Consider the following 23346-nt stretch of genomic DNA (forward strand, 5'->3'; position numbering starts at 1 on the left):
AATCTCCATGTTTTGCATAGCATTAAGAGAGCGTAACTAAACAATGGACATCACGTTTGGTTCTGTGCCCATTCTAGAGCACACCAGATGAAAAATAAGGAATAAATTTTCTAGCCTTCAACATTAAAACTACAGCCAGGAAAGTCTTAGAGAGATCCATGTTTTGTGTGGTGGATGTTTTGGAGAGTAAAACAAAAGCAGTAGAATGTTTTGTTTGGCCATCAGAGTAACTGTTTAACAAGACCAAGGGCAAACAGCCACAGGCCCATTTGCACAAACTTTCCATTCCTGCTTTTTTAATGAAATGCAAAATCTGCCTGGAATATACTGTAGTGGAGCCTTACTCCCTGACTGTGACACTGTCAGAACTACTACAACAGATCATTTGCTGCAACTGTAACATCCAAAAAAAGCTTTGACCATGTGCTATCTCTGAGTGCTAAACTGAGTTAAGCCTCAGTTTAACATTTCAGAGAAAGTAGCACACATCTTCTGAAAAAGAAGAATGGAGTTTCTCAGCCATATTCACTAACACAATCCTTTAAACATTTATTATCAGAAGCATGCATTTATGTACAAGAAGAAAACCTCATGTCTACAAGGCAAACTGAAGTGTTGGAGTGTAGACCAACGAAGCACATGCAAGAAGTAAGAGCACATGAGAGAAGTGAAGAACCCTATCCAGAATGCTTACCAGAGCCTGTCCTGAAGTCAGTAACCCAACATTATGCCATCAAATTGAAAGTACTTCAGAAACTTAATTTCATTTATTTACTCTTATGTCTTTTAAGTAGCTACTCCAGTTCCAGGAGGACTACACCAGGTAAAGGTTCTCCTTGGTTTGATTAAACCTACCCCTTTCCACCAGCGCCACAGAAAAACAGTATTTGGCATAGGATTAGAACTCGGCAGTACTATACCCCCAACACAGTGAATAGTTATCTTTGCATCTGGACTTTCTGTAACTGTTGGGACAAAGAATTTTCTGGTATAAAAGCATTTATCAAAATTTCCCAGTACAACTCTATTGATACTTTAATCACAATTTATGAGGAATAAGAAAGGATTTGGTCTAAATACAATGTAAAGGGAGAGGAAAAAAAACCCAACCAAAACTCAGCTCCCTTCCCATGTTTTTGTCAAGTAGAAATATCTCTGCTCTTTGAACTACTCTATGGAATGAACTCTGTCCCAACACTTTTCAAGATAGCATTTAAATTTTAGATATTGCTTTAATTTAGGTGCTCTGCAAGAGGGGCTGCTCCACCCACTTTGCTGCCAGCTAGACTGGCCCAAAAATTCCAAGAGGGAAGCATACTTGTTTCTGAATGCGCTCCATCTCTTCTTTCTCCTTCTGCTCTCTCTCTTCTGCCTGGCGGCGCAGCCGTTCCTCCTTCTCCCGCTCCTCTGCATCCTTCCTTTGTTTTTCTGCTTCTTGTCTTCGAGCTTCCTCCTCTTCTCGGCGAGCTCTTTCTTCAGCTATCCTCTGTGACAACTCTTCTTTCTTTTGTCTGCAATCATTAAATAAGCATAAGAAAAATAGGCAATAAAAGCAAGGGGGAAAGCCAAAGCACCAGATTCCTGAGCCAGCGCTACTATCCTAACTGGATAAAGGGTGCACTGCAGTCTGTTCTGCTTCCCATACGGCAAACATGAAGCTCTCTGGAACATAAAAAACTTTGCAATGCAGCACCAATACTTCTCCAGCATACGTCTGCCTGATCTATGACTCGCATATGTTCTGAATCAGAACATATCTTTGATTCATACATTTTGCAAAACACTCATTTCTGCTATTTCATATAATCATATTTTGAAACAGTATGCATTTTGGCACCCACCTCACTTCAAGGCAATGATTCCTTGATTTAAAAAAGTATCTAATTCTGTTGATTTTTGAAGGTTACCTCCTAACCTTACTAATGGCCCCTCATCCTTGTATTACGGAGTGAGTAACTTCTTTCCTTCACCTTTGATGTTTTCCAAATTATTTAGGAATTTTTAGCCTATAATATCCCCACTCAGAAGTAAAGGGCAGATGGTCTTCCCAGCTGAAGAATCCTCATCTGTTCAGTAGATTTTCATGTGGAAACTGTTTTGTACTTATGATCTTCCTTGATGTTTGTCTGCACTTATTTTTCTAGTTTTACTGATTTTACTATCTCAAAAAAAAATATAAAACTCAACATTCAAAATGTAGATTCATCTTGGTTAGTTCAGAATGATACTTTCATTTCGTTCTAGTTTTCTATTAACTTGTAACACTTCATTTACTTTGTCAACAATGACTCACCTGATACTTTCACATATTCAACTCCAAACAAGATCTCTTCCCTCACAAATAATTCACCCAGAGATCACCACAAAAGGAGTTAAATAAGGATTACTTCCTATACACATTCCTTTATGATTAGCAGTATAGCAATTCAGCTCCCATTTTTTATCTCAGCAATGTAAGATGTTTCAACCTCTTCACAACTGACTTATCTTACTGAAGACCAGCATCATCTCACTGGCCTCAACTCCTTTCAAGTTGTTTTATGAAGGTGTGTTGGTTTGAAAACAAACCAGTAGGAGATCACAAGTCAAGATTGAAATTAAAAATAAGTGAAATAATACAAGGAAAAGCACTGACAAAGTCAGATACAACCTAACACCCTGTTAGGGTGGTAGTAGCAGTCCAACTGAAGTAGTCCAGTTGAAGCGGTGATCCTGTGAAGGTCTAGTCTCCAGCTGAAGATCCAGTGGTAGCTCTGGTCCTCTGGGAACCCAGTAGACAGGGCTAGCTCAGGCAGTTCCAAGGCCAGGTTATATCCAGGTGGGAACACCTGGCTCCTCCCTCCTCGGCAGAGCATCTCACAAAGGGATGAGATAAGTCCATGAGTCACACGGTGGGTCCCTGATGGCCCATTGCCTGTCATGCGGGGTGGGTCGTTAGCAAGTGATAATAGCTAACGGATGGCCCATTGCCTGTCATCCGGAGTGGGTGATAGCAGCTAATGGCCCACAGCTGGTGGTAATAGAATACTTAACTACATCAATATTGCAACCTAGGACAGAAGGACTTCACAGACACAAGAAACTCCTTTCACCGTGAAAGCTGATTATTCTTTACTTTTTATTTTTGATCTTTCAGTCTTAGCATTTATTCACCATATTACTCTTATGCCACAGCAGTTTTCTTTTCTTTAAAATTATTTTGGAGAGGGTCAGTATTGCGAGCCTTTTGGAAAGCCAGGCTATTTCAACTGGCTCTGCCTTCTTTCTACCAGCAAAGTGGTTAAAGAAGTCCAACAAATTCCAGAAGCATGACAGCCTTCTAAAAAAGCACTCAACTTGTCCTGTAGCCATAGTCTTAAGTATGCAGATGGGCTATTCATGTGCAATTAGAAAGTGAGATGCAACATCAATTACCCTCCAAAACTGTTGGGAGGGTGTGGGGGGTGTCTTTATTTTAAATGAGAAAACAAACAGGTTTAAGTCACAACCTCTGGATACCTAAAGCACCACCCATGATAGCGATCTTACAACTCAAAGTAAGAGACATTGTGCCAATCACAAAGTTGAGAACAGCCATGCAGGGTTCTCTAGCTGAGAACTGAAAAAACAAGTACAGCTTTGTTAACCTCTGAGAAAATGAATCACAACTGCAAGGATCTGCTCTCTCCTCCTGTCCTATTTTAAAGCACTTCTTAGAATAAGTTTTAACCTTACAGATCTGCTTAGGTATATGTTGCAGCAACTGAAAAGCCCAACAAGAAAATATGGTTTTGGGGAGCAACTTGTGCCTCCTGCACTCCAGTGCTGTGCTTCAAATATAACAGTGTAACAGCAGAATACACACAAGAAGCTGCTAAAACTGTATCTTCTCGACTGCAGAGGCCTAGAATTACCTTTCAAGCTCTTCTCTCTCCCTCCTTTCTTGCTCCTCCCGCTCCCGCTGCTCACGGGCAAGTCGCCTCTTTTCAGTCAACAGCCTTGTGGCTTCCTCAGGGTCAGTTGTACCTGCAGAGGTCTTGGGGGGTGCTGGGGCTGGAGAAGGAGCTGGTGGAGCAGGAGGTAGGGATGGGTTGGCTGCTGAAACTGATGGGAAAGAAAATTCATTTGTACAGACACAGTAGCAAGATGCCACTCTCTTGAAAGGAACAGAAAATACTTGTAAATACACTGCAAAGTATCTTCAAGCTTATGTGTTTTTTTAAATGATTCAGAGGAGGAAGATGTTTCTAGATGCCAGAGGTTCATGTACAGTCAGGGAAGTTTGCTTTTACAGGGTATGTGCAAAAGCAGCTGTAGCTGAATAGGTAAGTCAACTTTTCTGTCAGAACAAATGCTGACAGGTGCTCAACTGGAGTTATGCTGACTCAGCAAGTCATTACCATCACATTTCTTAATCTTGCTCAATTCTGTTTGATGTGCAGAAATGAAACATTGTGAAATGATATTTTCTTCTGTCTGACCACCTACATCTGAAAATCAGAGCCAGACTTTTTGGTGATAGTCATTTTTGATGGCTTGGTGATCTCAAACATCAACTGTCTGAAGTGATCTGCACCATGGGTAGGACACCAGCTATCAACAATTTTGCAGCTGCTTCAACCTGAGGTAACTCATGGGAAGTAGCTTTTTAAATTTTGCAATTGGTGAACTGTGACTTGTGTTCAAATCTCAACAGTGTCTTTATATCAACTCTTTATTCAGGGCCATCTTTGTCCACATGGCAGAGATGTTAGAGGTTTTTTTCAAGTAAAAGACTAGTTCATGTTTCTGTCAGTTTGCTTGGCATTCTCAAACACAGGTACAGAGTGACTCAACTTCACCTTTTCTCTAGACACCAGGGACCATTGCCAACACACAAGCTAACTTAAGGAAGCATTCCCAGAGTAATCCCATCTGGTAATGCAGATAAACATGGAGAGGGAAGACTTTGAAATATCAATGAGATCAGATTCTGACCCTAGGAATATATATGTAAAATAAGTCATAAGGAACAGCCAGGAGATGTTTTTAAATCTACATTTCTAACCATCCACTGGGACATGACAATTTTCCTCACCTCACTAACAACTTCTAAAGAGGGATTTCTTCATTGATTCCTGTCCGCTCTCCTATACCTCATCATGTAAACAAACATAAATTCAGTTGCTTTCTGTGCTGAATTCACATCTGCTGACCTCTCTGCTCTCCTCTTATATCAGCTAAAAACTACAGAGGTCTTTCCATAAGTGCTTCAGGGCTTTCACCTTGAATTCAAATGATACTTCTACACCAGTAATTTAAAGAATGCCAGGACCTGTTCTGCCTTGAGGTGAGCTGGCACTGTTTAGCAGTAGAGCAATGGAGAACTACTCTCTCACATTACCAAAACAGGTATTCTGTCCAACCCCAGGGAACAGTCCGGACCTGGGCTAACCTCCAACATATATCTGGGAACTCAGAAAATTCTGGGATGCTGAAACATAAAAAGGTAAGTAATTTGATCACTCTGAATCTTGGGAGCCCTTTAGAGCCATGCTCTTAGTAGCCTTGGGGACAGAAAGTAAGAAAATGAGAGGCTGCAATTACAGCCTGGATCAGAAACATACCAGAGAGCCTTTGTAATTGTTAAACAGTATAAATGACAGAGTTCCTGCACCTCAGCCCTTTTTAATTTACTAACATGGGCCAGGCAGGGCTGTTGCTTTGATGGGAGCACAGCTCTGTGCTGCTTGGGGTTTGCTTCTTGCCTCAGGTGCTCAAGTTGGCAGCATTACAAGTAGCTTAATGCACACCTGCCCTGCTGTCAGAAAAGATAACGCCCAAAAGACCTTTCAAGATTCACTGGTATTAGTAAAATGGTGTGAGATTTGCCTGCATAAGCTTGAACAGCTTCATCAGCAATTGCTACCTGCTGACCTCCTGGCTCCTGTGAACACATAGCCAGCTAACAGCTGAGCCAGAGCAATGAAAGGACAGTGCTGTTACCTGTAGGGAATCAGCTGCATTCACCTGCAGCACAGTCCCAGGAGAATCAGCAACATTCCCAAATGTTGTACTTGCATCTCTAGATTCTTGAATTCAATAGCGCCTCAGTTTTGGCAGCTGGGGCCTCCATCTGCAGTACAAAGCCATCCTCTAACCTCACATGTAAAATTCTCTGCCTGAAGTCTCCATCTTTGGTCCCAAATGCCACCTCCTCTGGCTTTGGGCAAATAAATTCAATTTGAAGGGCTGCTCACCACTTTGACTATAGTATCCTTCTCTTTCATTTGTCTCCACTTTATATTCTTGTTTGTATTCTTTGCTGTGAATATAAACTACTTGACTTTTGAATACCTTTATCATACATAACCTGTTTCAATACTAAGAGATCTCATCACAAACTCAAATGATCAAAATTTTATTGTGATCATTATTTCATTTTTTGTGTACATACTTTTCTGCCTTGCTGCTTTTCAGGGTTGGTAGGGTTTGGTGTGGGGCTTTTGTAAGTTTGTGGGGTATTTTTTTTTTTTAATAACTCATTTTCCCTTAAAAATTCTCCCTATTCCTTTCTACTCTTCTCCTTGGTTTTTTGCATTCCACTTTTTTCTGCTAATCTCTTCTGTGATATGGTCCTCTTGCAATATTACACATGAGAAAACAGTGTTAGCACAACTGTACTGTGTCCAGCAGAGCTGGACATTCTCACTGCTCACACTACCTTATGTAGTGGCTTCCTGTACCATTAATTCTTCAGATCATTATTATTCTACTTCAACAGTTTGTAAAGAAGCTATGTTATTATATGGGGGACAAAATTCCTGTCCAAAAGGGCAGAGAAAAGGCTTGTGAAGCCACACTGTGTGAGACAGCTCAGCGTGTTGTTTTGACTTAGAAGTAGGAGGGCTTCAACCTGTCTACGTTTTCCTCATAATGAACACACATCTGCAGGAGTGTTGTGAAGAATTTAGATCAACTTTTGACAGAAAACTACTGAAAGCTACATCATTTCAGAGAAAGGGAAGGGAAAACATAATAGACTCTAACACATTCCTTAACCTAATGTAGGATGTCTCCTTACCTTGAGTTAGCTCTGCCTGGACAGGGAGCTGTTCCTGACTTGGTTCTTCAGCACCTGCTGAAGCTCCTTTACTCTCTTCTTTCCTCACCTCGTTGGCCTTTTCAGCTTCCTTTTCTGGTCTCTTCTTCTCACCCTCTGGTTTGATCTCTTTTTTGGCTGGCCGGATGTTGCCAGGAGAAGGAGGACGTGTCTGAGCAGTGGAAACTTTGGAGGAACCAGGTGGGGAAGTTATCTGCTTGGGTGTGCCAGGCAAAAAAGGCAAAGACTTTGACGCATGCCTGTGTAATCAAAGAGTGACAATGCTGGTTTCCACCACATATAATTTCTACAAACGCAGCAGCTAAAAATAAACCACTTCTCTGTTTCTCTGTCAAGCAGGACTGCTGGCACAACTGATTTGCTTTCATGCAAAATGCATCTCTGCAACTCTCCAGATGTGTGAGCACTGAGCCCAGCCAGAAGGGAAGAAACCAAGCATTTTCCTACCCTTTCCCCTTCTCCAGAGCAGTAGCACTATTTTTTAATAGCAGGATTGTCTTTAATTTTTTTTTGCAGAGAGAAAACATCGACATCATCAAATAAGTTTGCTGTGTTTCACATTTAATTAATAGAACAATCAGAGCTGCCTACATCTCATGTCCAGCTAGGCTTGTATTTGACTTACCAAACTGGAGAGGGAGCTGACGATCTAGCTTTGAGGCTGGAAGTAAAATGACCTCCTTTAAAGTTGGCTGAGAAGCTGGATGACAAATGGTCTCTCTCTTTTTCTCTTCTGTCAGTCTATAGCTCAGCAAACAAAAAGACAAAGTCAAGCCAGAGTTCACACAGCTAAAGAAAGCAAAGCAAGTTGAGTTAAGGATGAGGAGTTGAGGGGCTGAGAAAAAGCAGTGCTGAGTCAGTGATTTCTACAGCTTGTTTAACAAGTTCATTAATAAAGCTCCTGCAACCTGACACCTTCTTTGTCAGTAGACATGCATTTGACAACAAGAATCCTTCTTAATCATTCTCTACTGTCCTAAGATATAATGAGCTAATTTGCAGATGCTTATTTTTACACAGGCAAAAAATTACCTTTTATAGTTTGATCTTTGATGATTGCCACAGAGTACCTCCCACTACTTCCCATAAACACAGGATTTCATTTTTTGCCATTGGTTCTTATACACGGTAGGGATTTCCTTTTTCCTTCTTTATTTTTTTTAAGTAAAATCCTAAGCTGAGAAGCATTTCTGTAATAGCTCTGGTTTGTATTAATAGAACTACTGCTTTAAAGGAATGTATCAGAATTTAGGCATCTATATACTTCCCCTATTTAAGTATAGGTGAGAAACTTCATGGTTTTGGAATAATGAGCTCAGACTCTGGGAGTCTGAAGAATGGGAATACTGAGCTGTACACTGAGCTGCCACTCAGCCAACATGATGCAGAGGCTGCTGGTTCACCACTTTGGCTGGGGCTTCAACACAACCCCTGCAGCAGGTGTACCTTGAGGCTTTAGAGCCTCACCAGCTGAGAGCTGTGCAGTGACCATCCCCTGAACTGAAAGCCATGTTAACAACTGGAAAAGAAAGACTGAAAACAACATCACAAGCACATGATGTGCTGAGTTATCAAAGCAGACACAACCAGAATAAATGCATTACAATGAACAATTACAATTGGCTTGACAGTAATAACTCCCTATTGGATCTACTCTATTAGTACTGAAAGCAGAGCATCAGAATTTTTTTCTTCATATCAACAAAGTAAAAAGCTGAATTAATCCAAAAGTTCATAGAAGAATAAAAGATTCTCCACATCATACAGGCCATTGAAAACAGCTCTTAACTCACTCATTTTATATGAACAACATTTTTACATCACCTCCTCCACCAAAAAGTAATAACCTTTCTTCTTTTTAATTTAGGGGGAAAAAAACCCAAACCCCAAACAACTTGCAATGAGAAAGACTCAAGAGGCAGAGCCAATAGGCTGGGACACTGCAATGCACTGTGCACATGCTATGAAATTTCTCCAGAGATACATCCCAATGCTATGCCTTAGCTTAAACTTCAGTATACTACCCTCTGCCTGAACGATTAAGTACTGGCTGTCAGTCATGCCACTTTGATTAACACTGCTGCCAGCAAGGATGTCAATAGCAGCGCTGCCTCTTGACCTTCTGCCCATCAGGCTGAACAAAAATGAGAGCACCTCTCAGACAATCATTTGCAGAGATGACTTCAACTCTTCTCACACTCCAAAATAACTCAGGTTGTTGAGTAAAAGGAAAAATGTAACTGCTCAGGTTGAGCAAATGAATCTGAACTGGATCTGACTGTACACCACTGGCTTGGAGCACACTCAACACAAGTTTGTCCTTTTGTATCACATTGTTCTGATTTTCCCTAAAAGCTCAGATCAGTCCTAGTACTGGTACTAAATCATTCAGAATGAACAGGTGATGTGTGGAAAGCCTCACCTACAAACCATGCTCCTAAACCAACCTCTTCCTTCCAAAAGGAGGAAAAGGCTGCTAGCCTGGTCTCCTAAGAAAGTACAGATGAAGTGACGGTGTGCTTGTGTGTAGAAATGTGAGTGCATGCATTCCCCCTTCTTTATGCTAGGGGCTCAGCTGAATTTGCTAGAGGCCTCAGAAGATATGAAATTCTGGAAGCTTTGTGGAAACAGTCTGCTGGGAAAAACAGGTTCCCGCCGAGGGAAAAGTGGCAACACCAGCTTGGGCCTTAAAAGGCAGCAAAGAACCCACTTGAGAGCAGAGCACTGTGACTGCCTGTGTGCCTCATGAGAAGCTAAGGCATCTACTCTGCAAACACGGGTGCTTGGAAAACATCAGTGTTTTTCCACATGGATTCTTTGGTGCACAATCAGGCTGTGCCACCACAAAACGTAGCATGTTTCAGTTACAACCCAGCCAGCTATGACACAAACTGGAGAGGGTGGGGACAGTGCAGCGGGGAGGAAGCATCCCTGCAGCTATTCCAGTCCTAACAAGCCGTGCAGTCAGGTGGTCATGGCATGGGACACCAAGCACATGTGCAGCTGCCAAGCTTACCCCTGCAAGGTGTGTTGTTCTCCGACGTCCAACCGCATCAGTAGAAGCATAAAGTTTTGCTCGTTCTCCTGAATTCCTACAGTTCATGGCCTTGTAGGACAGAGGACTGAGGGGGCTGCAAGATGCTGAACGGGGACAAACGGGGATAACTACGGTGTTGGTTGGTTTTGTTATTTGTTAGTTTTAATTACACAGTAGCATTGGAGAATTGACAGAGGAAAGCCAGCAGGAAGAGAGATGACCGAGAAAGACAGAAAAGAAAGAAGGTATTAATACATAGAGAAATGACGAATTAGCAAGTCAGAACCATCATTTGACAGATTACCTTGACCACACATACAGTAAGGATGGAATTTCAATAGATGCTCATGCACTTTCCCGTTTGTAAACTAATAATTTCTTTTTAGAAAATGAGGAAGTATGTCACGATACTGGGTAGTAGATAGTATCAATTTTTCCTTTTAAGTTTTTATACAACTGGTGGTTCTGAAAAAGCAGTAGAAACAATGGCTGGTCTGACAAATTAGCTTAGTACATGCACTGAAAATAATTTCAATCACATTCAGAATAGAAAGCAATCAAACTAAAATCAGAATGCTGAGGAATTGCATTGGAAGTGAGGAAAAATTAGAGGAGACATACATACAAAAATCAAAACCCCTTAACAATACAAAGCAGTTTCAACTAGCTAATCAATGAAACTACTGTCTACAATTTTTATCAAGTGACTTGTTTTTAAAAATCCTTCTTTTTAGGAATATTTTAGCTCACCAGATTTCTTGGTAATGCTAGAATAACAACTTACTCAAATACATTCTTGACAGCAGACTATTTTACACATTAAAAAAAAGCAAGCTGACAACAACAAATCAACTCGGAAATTTGTATTTGAGCAACCTGGATGGCTTTTTGTTGGTTTGCACAAGGAAAAGGACTATTAACAAAAGACCTGACAATAGCAGGTATCAGATATACAGTGTTCTGAATTTAGCTTCAAAGAGAATTGTAACTGCAAAACATATCAGGGAAACTTATTGCAGCAAAATGTTCTTGCATTTTCTCTTGATTTAACTGAAGGAGAAGATTGGGAAAAACTTTGTTATTACTGCAGAGATTTTTTTGTCTGCTCCTGTTTGTCTCTTCCGGCCATTTGATTGAGTCTTAGCACAATTATTACCTAGCATATTACTTGAGAAAAAATTAGGGGCTCAGTATAGTATCTTTCCTATTCTTTTTTTTTCCCCATGTAAACGAAATTTACATCTTCTATGTCCTTGATTAAAAAAAACCAAACAAACCCAATCAATATTTCTTGCCTGTAGATCCCTCTCTGGGCACACTTGAAAGAATGCAGTTCCACATACAGTTAATTCTTTCAGTCTTACAAAAGTACAGCTGCTGTTACAGGAAGAGCTCATAGACTTAACAGTACTAATGCTGCAAATTCTCCTGCACTAAGAGATTAACATTATGAATAAAGAGTCTCATGTAAGTGTTACAGCAATGGCACTAATGCTTGCCTTACAGTTTATAGGGATTTATGTTTAATGAGGAATTATGAGTAACTTAAAAACAAGCAAAGAAACAAAAACCCAGGGATTTTTGTTTGTGTTTTTATTTTGGTTGAGGGCATCTAAACCAGACAGGAGGCAGTGGCATAATAAATGTTTTACACCACTTATAATTTATGTGGTTCCTGCTCTGTGATTCAATTCCCTTTCTGCACGCTGATTATCTGAAGTTACCACCAAGGATGACATCACAAGTATTAAAAGACAAGCAGTTAATTTTCATTTGTGATATTGCCAAACAATGCTTTAGGAAGCACTTCCAATGATTCATGTACTAACAGGATTACATCTATTCAGAGGAGCTTTTTGAAAGCTATTTAAAAAACACTTTGGTTTTGGAGGATTTATTTTAAAAAAGATGCAGTCATACTCTTATGCTGGATGCCCCTAATAGCTCACTTAAAATTTAAGGACATGAATCCATATTTAATTCAGTTTGGATTTTTTACATTGCTATTTATCTTTACAGCCAAAAGGAAAGGTAATTTTCTAGGGAATAACGGCAGGCTGGGATGAGTGTAGTGCTCAGAGCACAGCTGTGAGCCATTGCCATCACCTGATCATTAATCTCCAGGAAGCATCCTGCATGAAGGGACTGAAGTTATTGCTCCTAGAGAATAATACCTGGAAAACAATGAGCAGATCGATTACTCTTCTTGAGTGGTATAGTTCCAGTTAGCATAGGGAAGGTATTTCAGGGAAATGCCTTAGACTGACAAATCAGTCTTTCCTGCTTTTTTTAGCCTTTCTCAATATTCCACTCAATTTAGAGTGAGTGATTTTATTGTGCAGGATAAAAAACAGCAGTCATGAAATTGCTTGCTCCAGGAAGGTGACCACTAACACACAACCTTCTCAACAATTCCCTAATGAAGAGCTGAATATCTAGTATCCTGCATAGTAGGTGACATTAGGTATTAATTTTACAAGCTATTGTTTTTGAAGAGTGAAGAAGACTTCTGTACTTGTTCATTCTACTATTTGCAGGATATCATCCACATTTTTGCTCCTACAGCACTACCCCTGTGGAAATGTACTGCAGCCTAATTAGTTATAAGAGTTCTTAAGTGAAAGCTTCTTTAAAAGTAATCTTGGCAGATCTCTATTCCTTCTTACCTTCTATGTTCTTTAATTAGAATAAAAATCCTGTCCACATCACACAAGAAAGACCTGCCTTGGCTTACAACAGTGTATTGCTGCACGTGCTGCGTGTGTAATGGTAAAGTTGCCAGGGGATGATTATAAAACATCCTATGATAAAAGAAGAGGCAGCTGTCAGCTGCCTAAAATACATGATAAACAAGTATGCCCTGGTTGTCTTTGGAATACAGTTTTGCCTGGGCCTTCAATTGCAACCTAGCTATATCACCACATTTCTGCACATTAATTTTCCCCTCAGTGAGTACCACCAGGGAGCTGTTCTGGGGTTGGCAGACAACTTTACAATTATACAACTTCACTAAACCTGTACATTGAACTTCACATGTATTAAATGCACAGTAACCAGGGGCTATCTTTACACAAGTCTAACTTTCTCCATGTGGGAAGTGCTCTGGTAGAGGGTGAAACTCCTTTGCAGCAAGCAGCTCAGAGCTTTAGCAGTGGATGTGCTAAACCAGCTCTTTCCAACATGGTGTCCATTTCCCAGAGCAGCCATGGTCCAGCGTGATGTTATTGCCCTGCATGTTTTGTATTCATTTATTGCATTGATAAAGAGGTAAAAGTAAGAAAGAGGTGGTAGCAGAGAGAGAAAGAGGCATAGCAAACAACTGTAGAAAGAAGCTTTTCATGCTGTCATGCACACTAATCATGGACGTTCAAGTTAATTCTGTGATGCTACCATACACTCATAATTAGATCAATGACTTCACAGCATCCGGCAGGGAATCTGGAAAAATAAGTGTCTGAGACATGAAGCCTCTGTTCTTATAGGATTACCTGCATCTCCAGACAATGCAGCTGTGCTTTTACTCCGAGCCAGGAATGAGTGAGTGGGCGTCAGGAGCCTGCTAACGATGCTGCTCTCCCATGGACTGAGCTGAAGACGGCGAGCTGAACGTGCACCATACAAGCAAGATGTTAGATCAAACACTTCACAAACAACCACATGCTGCAGGAGTATTAGTACTATTTCCTCACTACTGCATACTATTGAAATCTTGAAACTGTCTTTCAGAGATCAAAAGCATACAATAGTTCAGTGTTTTTGCATTTTATTATTACTCCATTTTAGGAGAAGAATTCCTATAGAAACACGTACATCTGAACATTTAATTTGTGTTACTGTCTGTGGCATTATGGCAAATTGTTACCAAATTAATACAGGTGTTTTGCACATCCACCACATTCCATGTTATGAATGATAGGATAATTTCCCAACTAGAAAAACAGTTGCCACTCCAAAATATAGACTTCAACAGAGATGTTTGTCCCAAACTCTTCCTACACATAAGATATATAGTCTTCCAGTTACACTAAAACACCTTCCAAAGTTTGCCTGCCCACCTAGAAAAACCAAAGAAGGTTGCTTACTACTATACAGAGAATTGTGTCAATGAGGTTTTATCAAAGTACTGCAAAAGGATAGTGTGCCTCAACTGAAGATACCAAGCTCAGCAGCGACAGTTGTCTCAGCAATATGAGGAGTCACAGAAAACAGTAAACATATTTGATCATTAATTCTCTGTCAAAAGATCCTGCTAATGATCACTTTCCATGTAGAACAGTAAAAAGAATCAACTTTTTGCATTGTTACTCTGTTTTGAAAATGCACTACATGTTGACCTAGCTACAATCACTCCGTTGCTTTGCTTTTTCCAGTGCTGTCTAATGCAAATGTGGCTTGTCAATATATTCCTTTTATCTTGTAAAGTTTCTTTCCTTTTTTTAAAAATACTACTTAAGCATTTATCACCCTGAAGCATTTACCAGAAGAACCCTGTAAGTTATCTTCCGTATTGAATTAGCTATTTCCTTGATATTCCAGTGCAACTAATTGTTTTATAATGGGCATCACAAACCAAAACATTCAACTAGTTCCCAAAGCAGTTCATTACAGTAAGCTTACACTATAGCAATAATCTTGATGTTGCAAGCGAAATCAGGTCTTCTTACATCTCAGCATTCATTTGCCTTAGTGTTTGAAGCAACAAAACTGGAGCTTGAATTTATGAGGCTCAATCTCTACAACATTCATTGAAGTGACTGGCTGCAATAAACTTGACATTCATTTGCATTTTTAAGGGAAGAGATCCATCATTTTTAATAGACATAAACTCTGAGTCTGTCTTTAATCTACTCCTTGCTGAGCCCCATGAAAAGAGAGGCTGATCTCAATCTCCTCCTATGAAAATATAATTGCTTAATCTGCCCTCAGTGCTGTTTTGCACTTCTCAAATTGCTCCCTTAAATTCCACTAACTCAATAAGGGGCATTGCTACAGAAATATAGGACTCTAAAACACAGCAGTTTCTCTTCATAGCTGTCCTTTTACACAATGTACTATTGCCAGAGCTTTTTGTGATTAATGGTTCCATTCTGCAATGGTACAGATCATACAGACACACAAAATACCCTACAGAGACCACCATTACAGCACACACATTATCATTAAGCTTGCAATTTAACAATGAAGAAATCACAGAACTACCATTAAACTGGATGCAATAATGGTAAAGTCTTTGCTTCCTTTCATCTCCAGGCACCGTGCTCAGTATGATCACTGTTTAAAGCTACTGTTATAGGACAACAGATTCTTTTTTGTGGTCTCAGGCTTTGGTAGATGAGGCCCACAGGCATGATTGTGGATGAGTCTGGAGAAACTCTGCTACTGTAGTTTAACATATAGATCATACTACTTCAGAAAGCAAGCCCTGAAATTTTAGGCCAGTAAATCTGTACTATACATACCATTCATTTATTGGAGTTCATCTGTACATGATGAGTAAGTGTCACAATATAAATATGGCCCTATGGGGCAGCAGCAGGCCTTATCTTGCATATGAAGCCTCAGAGATGAAGTAATCTCAAGAGGACATGGCTAAGAGACTGATGATTTTGAACACCAATGTCTCACCTATCTCGTGCCCCTTGTCCTAAAGCTGAGTATGGTTTAACTTTCTTTGGCCCCAGCTCAGGGCAGCTTGTATCCACATCACCTGCTGGGAGCAATCATGTGTTCACAGCATCCAACTGAAGCACTGTGCAGTATTTGGGAGTGAGCTGGTTGAGATGCAGAACAGTGAGCTGAAAGAGTCCTACGAAAACTTTCTCCTCCATATAATTAATAGGCCTGGTTCAGAGGTGTCAAAACAGTTTTAGCCATGACCTTGGAGTGAAGTCTCCTTGAATCTCTACAATGGATTTAGATCAGAGTTCATTTAGATACACCTTGGCTTTGTGGGTCAAGGTCCTCACATACTGAATTTTCCAAACACACAGCTCCCTGAAAGCATCATACACTTGACACTTTCAATACATATTTTAATGTATTTGCATCACCATTCACCTAGAATAGACAAATAAACTTTTGCCCACTGAATTCCAAGTACAAGAGTATTGTTAAGACCTAAATCCATTGAACAGTTTCAGTATGGTGTCCAAACCACACTGAAACAAAACTGAATACGAAACAAAAAGCATCCCAAAATAATAAGATCAAATTTATGGGATAATTTTCCTTGCTCTTTTTGTTTCTAATACCTCAGGGTGATGTTTTCAAGATTTAGTCTTCCAAACATCTGGCATACAAGGGGAAGCAGTAGTTTTTGTTCTCATTATGTGTTAAGCTATCACTCTTAGAGCTATTTCATAGAATTATAAAATGATTGGGTTGGAAGGGATCTGAAAGACCATCTAGTTCCAACCTCCCTGCCATGGGCAGGGACACCTTCCACTAGACCACAAATTGCTCAAAGCCCCATTCATACTGGCCTTGGGCATCCACAACTTCTCTGGGCAACGCGTTCCACCTGTTTCCACCAACCTGCATCACCACTCTCAAAGTGAAGATTTTCTTCCTAGTATCTAATCTACACCTTCTTTCAGTTTGAAACAATTACCCTTTGGTCCTACAGGCCCCTGTAAAAAGTCCTTCCCCAGCTCTCTTGAAGGACCATTTTGGGTACTGGAAGCCTGCTGTAAAGTCTGCCTGGAGCCTTCTCCTCTCCAGGCTGAAAAGCCCAGCTCTCTCAGATTTTATTTCTTCTTGCTTTCACACAGAAAGCACATTTGTGATAGTCTTGCTGGTACAAGCAAGTACCCTTACCCCCCACCACAAGCAGGTTATTTTTAACAGATTAAAGGCCTTTATTACCTAACATGTAACTAAAAACACACACAAAGTTGCAGGGAGCTTGCAAAAGTGAATTGGTTGCAATCATCAGTATTTGTCTTCAGGATATACAACCTGAACACTGGAAAGTTGTCTTAGCAGCAGCAGAATAAATTGCAAGTAAGCAAACAGCAGCATCTGATTAGTTGTAGGAACAGATGGGAGGTAGGGATTTAACAGGCCTGCTGATGAGCACCACAAAGGAGACTCTCATTGTTAAATGTGTGTTTGCTTATACAGACCCACAGTACAGTGAGCAGTAGATAGGGGCAAAACTGTTCTTTCAACAGGAAACAATACTGGAGTCCCTGAATGCCTTCTATAATGGTTGCAGAAAAAGGTGATGCAGTGATTGAGACCATCATCTGCTTGAAAGAGAAATCATTGCAGAGAGGGGGAGGAAGAAAACTAGGGTGCAAGGCAAAATTTGAAGCATGTTACTCAAACCTTAAATTTATTGGCCAACAGCAGTTTTCTCCACTTGAATATGTGTGTTCATGTTTTGTTACAGTTTCAACTACTCACTAACTACAGTGACAAAAGCATAATGAGAAGCCTGTTCTAGCTGCCCAATTGTACAACTGTGATAAAGAACTATATAGCAATACAATATCTGAAATGGCATTAACCAGTCTTTTAGCCAATTAGTTAATGAAAAATTTTGTCTTTTGCTGCACAAAAAAAAAAAAAAAATACTGTCCTTCAAATGATAAAAAGGTGCTGCACAACAGATGACAAGTTCTTGTTGACAGCTATAAACCACTTAGTAGGTAAGCTTATCATCCTTACCTCCAGCTGTTTTGCAGGTAGGAGTCTGTCTTACAGACAAAGTGTGATTGGGTGCCCTCTGGAAGGTGAAATGGGGAGCAGGCTGTCACAGCCTTCCTTTAAGCACCTGCCTTCAAGAGGTTGAGGCCACGGGAGAGACCAGTGGCACTTCTCCAGATATATGGCTCAACTACATTTAGGTATCTGACTTTCCATGAGAAACAGCATTTACAGCATTTGGATTTGCTTTCTTTCTTGGAGCCTGCAAAAATCACAAGAGACTCCTGGAGAGTTTTGTGCTGCTTCAGTAAAAATGCCAAGCAAAGAATGGCTCAGCATTTTGATATATGGCCATCACTTCCATATTCCTTTTCTTTCCCTAGCTCTAAACTGCCTAGTATTCAGTTTAACTTCCCCTGAATTTGAAATGGGGGGCAGAAGCTAAAACAGTCCATAAGATTTTATCCTTCATACTTAATGCCTGCTGCTGTTCACCTGCCCACATCACCAAGATTCTTCCTCAAAAAAGCATCCCCTGGCAAAGAACAGCAGCCATTTGAAAAAAATATACACACCTGAAAAGCTAATAAAGTTAAAACTGACTGAATTTCAACATTTAGGGCAAGAAATGTCTGGTGTTTTGGGAATAAATTATTTCCTAATATAATACTGTGTTTTTCCAAGTTACCAGACTGTACAACTAAGTTAGCCCACTAGGATGAACATGGCCCATCAAATCAACCAGATACACATGTTCAAGAAAACTTGGAATTTAGTTCAGACACACAAATAATGACATTGACCACACAAAACAACTAAAATTCCATTTTAAAAATTGTTTTTTAAAACAATTTTATGGGCTGAAATGGGATAGAACTCATTCTCCGTAGAGGGCAAAAAAATCCCCACCAAGTGCAAAGAGCTTTACAGTAAAGTACAAGTTACACAAGAGACATTCTTTTATAAAACTTTTAAGCTCAATGCTTCAATCTTGTAAGTCCTCAGAACAGAGGCAGCAATTCAACTATGTTAATTTTTAAAAGCTTGATGGTTTATCATTTTTCAGACTTGTAAACACCAAAAATGTACACTGAAATGAAGCAATCTTTGAGAAATAACTGGACACAAAAAGTCAATAAACAGACAATACGGAAAAACACCCACACTTCTTCCATAAAAATAACGGAAAATGGTAGTAAAATAACCAGAAATTGTGATAAAGTAACTGCTTGAAAGCTTCATGCAACATGTTCTTAGACATTCAAGAACTATTACCAAAAAAGAAAGGAAAACAAAACAATGACAAAATGGTCTAATGCAAATAAAAAGTCACATATGATTGCATGCACTGTGGAGTGATGTATTTTTCAATAATTGTACCTCATTTACTAAAAACCTGACAGAAGCACTGCTTTTATAATTTGCTAAAGTAGGATTTTTTAGGTAAGTTTTTCTGTTTTAAAAAACAAGAATTATTTGTTCTCACAGGAAAAAATGTTCAACCATTTACTTGTCACACTTGAAGTCTTTCCACTACCACTTAGATGAAGTACAGAAAATGACTTCAGGAGCTTGTTTTATGTGCAAAGTAATACATCAGTATAGAACATTCTTTCTTGCTGCTCTTTTAATGCTTTTTTTTTTCTTTGGAACTGTACCTCTGTCTGGAGAATTTAGTAATGTTGCAGATGAGGAGGAGAGCCGCTTGTTAATGACTGGATCAACATGTTTCGAAAGGTTCATTGTTGAAACAGACCGCCTGCCTCGATCTAAAACAAATGGAGATAATGCTAATTGACAGCCCACATGCAATAGTGCAAGTTCCTAGCTTTCTAGTGGGAGGAGGAAAACAGGACTAGGTCACTCCTGCTCTACCACAAGAACTTCCAAAACAGAATGGGTCTCTCAGCAGACGTTGTACAGGTGACTCAAAGACTGGGCACAACACAATTTAAGTTTCAAATGTGTAAAATATTCTGTTCATTATCCTTCAGTGGGTTGCAGTCTAAAGACTTTCAATATTGTCAGAAAAACTTTGCTCATGACTTACAATAGAAAGCTTCAGGGAAGGACCAAGATGCTTGGAAGCACAAAGTTATTCATTAAAAAAGCAACTTAGCACCTGAATAAAAGGTGACAAGGCAGTGTTACTAGGCAGATGGTCAGTATCATGACAATGCAATGCTGAAAGATTAAGGGAAGACTAGCACATAAAGGCAGTGAGGGTAAGCACAAAAGAAATTAAAAGATTTAGTTTAAAATCCCCCAGCTATGTATAAGTGCTGAACCACCCACCACAGAGTTATTTTCAACGTGCTGAGAATGACGTTGTAGTGAGTCAATCCAACTCAGCACACAATTTAGCAGATTTTTAAAAATCAGCCTCTGTGGAAGGTACTTGTAATGCACCTACTTGGCATACATAACACAAAGGATTTACAATTTGATTTTAGTTTCTCTACATTTTAGAGCAATATTACATCACTTGCACAACTGCTGCAGTCAGCATCTGTGCCCTGCTGAGGGGGTGATGGTTATTTCAAGAATATAGACTGCACACACTTCGTGCATGTGTGTGTCACAGGAAGTTTGCTGGGTCCTTTCTTTGCTCTCTCTCTCTGAAAAAAACCCAAACAAACAAAAAGAGCTCCAAGCATCGACTAAACATTCTCCATTACAAATTTCCATTTGAAAATCTGACATTCAAAAGATGCTGTGAGAATCAATTCTGCTTTTGCTTATGTTTTAGCATGTACTGAACCTCAGCACTACTCAGCAAAGCACTCAACCATGCTGAAATGCAATGAGGCTTGAGCATATGCCTAACTGCTCTGCTGATTCATATTCTGTGTGTGCAAAAACGTGTCTGTACACTGTTTTCAAAGCAGATACAAACTCAGGACAATGACAGCGTTAAAGGAGGCTGCTGCTGAAATATTATTTGCCATTGTTTATTTATGACAAGTATATTTATATTGTGTTTACCCGTTCTGTCCTAGTAGATTAAATTATACTCACTGTGAACAAAAAAAGTCACACAAATAGAGCATATGAAAAAGAATTCTTCCCAGATCTGTATACAGGAGTCATTATAATTCAAAAGAAAGAGTCTCCCTATCCCAATTATTTGCTAACCTTAATGTTAGAATGACTTGGTGAGGGCATAGAACTGGCAGATTGTAGGTGGGGGGGAAGGGGTGGGAATAAAACTCAGAAATGGGTTTTAAAAGGAGAAATCTAGATGTCACAACTAAGAACAAGACCTCTGTAGGCTGGCAAGATGATCCCACATTGATCTATGGGGTAAATTGGAGAATGCTCTTTACCAGTCATTACCAGACACAGGATGTTCTGTTCCTGAGAACAGAACGATATTTGTGGGAATTGGATGAGGATTTTGATCTCATGTCTAATCTGCCACTGAGAAACTACATAGTGTATCAGTACAGCCATAAAGTTTCTACATTTGGCAGAACACATGTACTGCATAAACTGGCTTTCTGAAGATGACAAATGACAATATTGAAAATCACCTCTGCTATTAGGCATGACAACATTTCTCGTGTCAATGAACCTTATTTAAATGAATGACATTCAGCATAAGGATTTGCATACTAGTGTTGGCAATATGATTCCTATAAATGTAGAATAGGCCAAATGCAATCCATTGCCTGAAAAATTGCTTTCTTTATTAAAAAAAAAAAAAAAACCCACAAAAAAGAAACAACAAAAAAAAAGGAATTAAAATACCCATGAGCAACATAGCAGCCAGTGCAGCTGGTTTTGTGTCTATGTTCATGTGCATAATAATTGTAAATCCTGTGTGCAGGATGCCAAAAGGGCTTTAGAAAATAACAACATATTCAAATTGGCTATCCTTGAATTCCAGTAGATAGAATATTATGCTTCATTTCAGTGAATTGTGCCAAATCTTTAGAGTCAGCCAGTAGTAACTCTCCACCATAAAAATAAATAATAATGAAAAAAATCTGGTACTAACAACAGTTCTAATCTATCAGCATGGTGTTAAGCATGCATTGCATCTACATGAGGGTGGTTTAGTTACTGATGATCTCATCTCCTGAGAACTAGCTATGGGTAAAGGAATAACAAACCACAGCATTATGTACCAGGTTTTCTAGCACCACCCAGAGATTTGAAGTGGTGCTCCAGGCCTGCTAAATCGAGAAAGGTGAATGATGATTCAAAAAAATAACCTAGGGACAGAATGCAAGACAATGATTTTTCACAGAAAACAAAATAAAAATCAAATAAGTTATACAAAGTTAAGCAAAAAAGTAACCTTTTATGAAAAAGAACTGTTTATTGAATTTATACATGACAAAGAGTTCAGAACATTCTTTTCTCAACTTCTTTTTTTCCTCCCCTGATGAAAGGTTGGACACATTGAAATTAGAATAAGAAGAAAAGAAGTCTAAGTATCACTTTCTGTTAAAAGAAGTAAAGGAAAAGTTCTCTTTTTGGGGCTTTGATTCATATTTAACAGGGCATATACACATTAATGATTGGCAGATTCAGTTAGAGAAGATAACTGGGGAAAAAAGCATATAGCTAAAATTCACTTAAACTTTATTTGCCAATCTTTACGTTTCTTTAGGGGAAGAAAAGGGACTATTTCCCAAAAAATCAGTACAAGGCACAGATAGCTTATCACCAAGAAAGATTTTTCTTCCTTGTGTCTACTTTAATCTCAGTATTTGGTCATTTCCACCAGACCTACTTTTTGAGGCACACAGCTAGCATTTGCCACAGTAGCTCATACCACAAGATTGACTCAGCACAAGCACACCCACGTAAACACACACCAACAACAGCAAAGCAGCAGAAGCAAGAAGCTGTAGCAAGGTAGTTATAGAATTAGTCAACTCCCAAAACAAGCTTTAACTTTGGTTCAGAATTCTCCTTGTTATCTTTTTGCTACACAAGAATGTCACAAACATGCCATTCCTAGCAATAATAAGACCAAGAGCAAAGAATTCAAACCAACATACACTGAATCATCCTTCCTTTAAAAAGAAGAAAAGTAAGCTCCAGTTAACTGGCGGGGAAGGGACACTGGTGAGCAAGGCAAGCCTCCCTCTTTACCTGTGTTATTAATGCGGTTCTGCAGCGCTCCTCCCCAGGACCACCTGTTTTGCCTTTGCTTTGGCTTCTGGCTTCTTTCCATTGTGCGACGTACAACAGCTTCATGTCGTTCCTTAAGTACAACAGGATAATACATTTGCATGCTATTGGGTTTTTAACTTAATTTCCTCATCAAACCCTGCTATCCTCCATCCACATGGACAAAACCCAGCAGGCATCTTACAGCTGTGTTTAAGCTTTTGTGCTGCCTACTAAGACACACACACACAAGAACAAAATTAAGCAACAAGTAAGCCATAAATGAGTTAGAATGTTAACTGAAATTTTGAAAAGGTAAGTTCTGCTTAAGTGGCCCTGTCACTACACAGACACATCCTAGTGCTACTTCCCATCTACTAAATACCAGAAGAGTGGGAGAGACAGGAAACAAAACACCCACAAGGATGAGGTGACTTAGATAGGACCACACTGC

At 39.6% G+C, this 23346-nt stretch overlaps 1 protein-coding gene across 1 annotated transcript in view; it reads right to left on the reverse strand.

Moving 5' to 3' along the window:
* The window catches only part of MAP7 (microtubule associated protein 7), a 111392-nt gene that overhangs the window by 12696 nt on the left and 75350 nt on the right, over positions 1 to 23346 (reverse strand). The window contains exons 5-12 of the mRNA XM_085055645.1: positions 22875 to 22986; positions 19427 to 19537; positions 13607 to 13720; positions 10098 to 10246; positions 7707 to 7822; positions 7043 to 7320; positions 3894 to 4083; positions 1319 to 1511 (exon numbers count right to left, since the gene is read on the reverse strand). Of these exons, the coding sequence (XP_084911771.1) occupies positions 1319 to 1511; positions 3894 to 4083; positions 7043 to 7320; positions 7707 to 7822; positions 10098 to 10246; positions 13607 to 13720; positions 19427 to 19537; positions 22875 to 22986 (1263 nt within the window). The remainder of the gene's footprint in view (positions 1 to 1318; positions 1512 to 3893; positions 4084 to 7042; positions 7321 to 7706; positions 7823 to 10097; positions 10247 to 13606; positions 13721 to 19426; positions 19538 to 22874; positions 22987 to 23346) is intronic.

Source organism: Lichenostomus cassidix, chromosome 3 (assembly GCF_008360975.1).
Source record: "Lichenostomus cassidix isolate B80296 chromosome 3, HeHo_3.0, whole genome shotgun sequence".
Taxonomy (NCBI): domain Eukaryota; kingdom Metazoa; phylum Chordata; class Aves; order Passeriformes; family Meliphagidae; genus Lichenostomus; species Lichenostomus cassidix.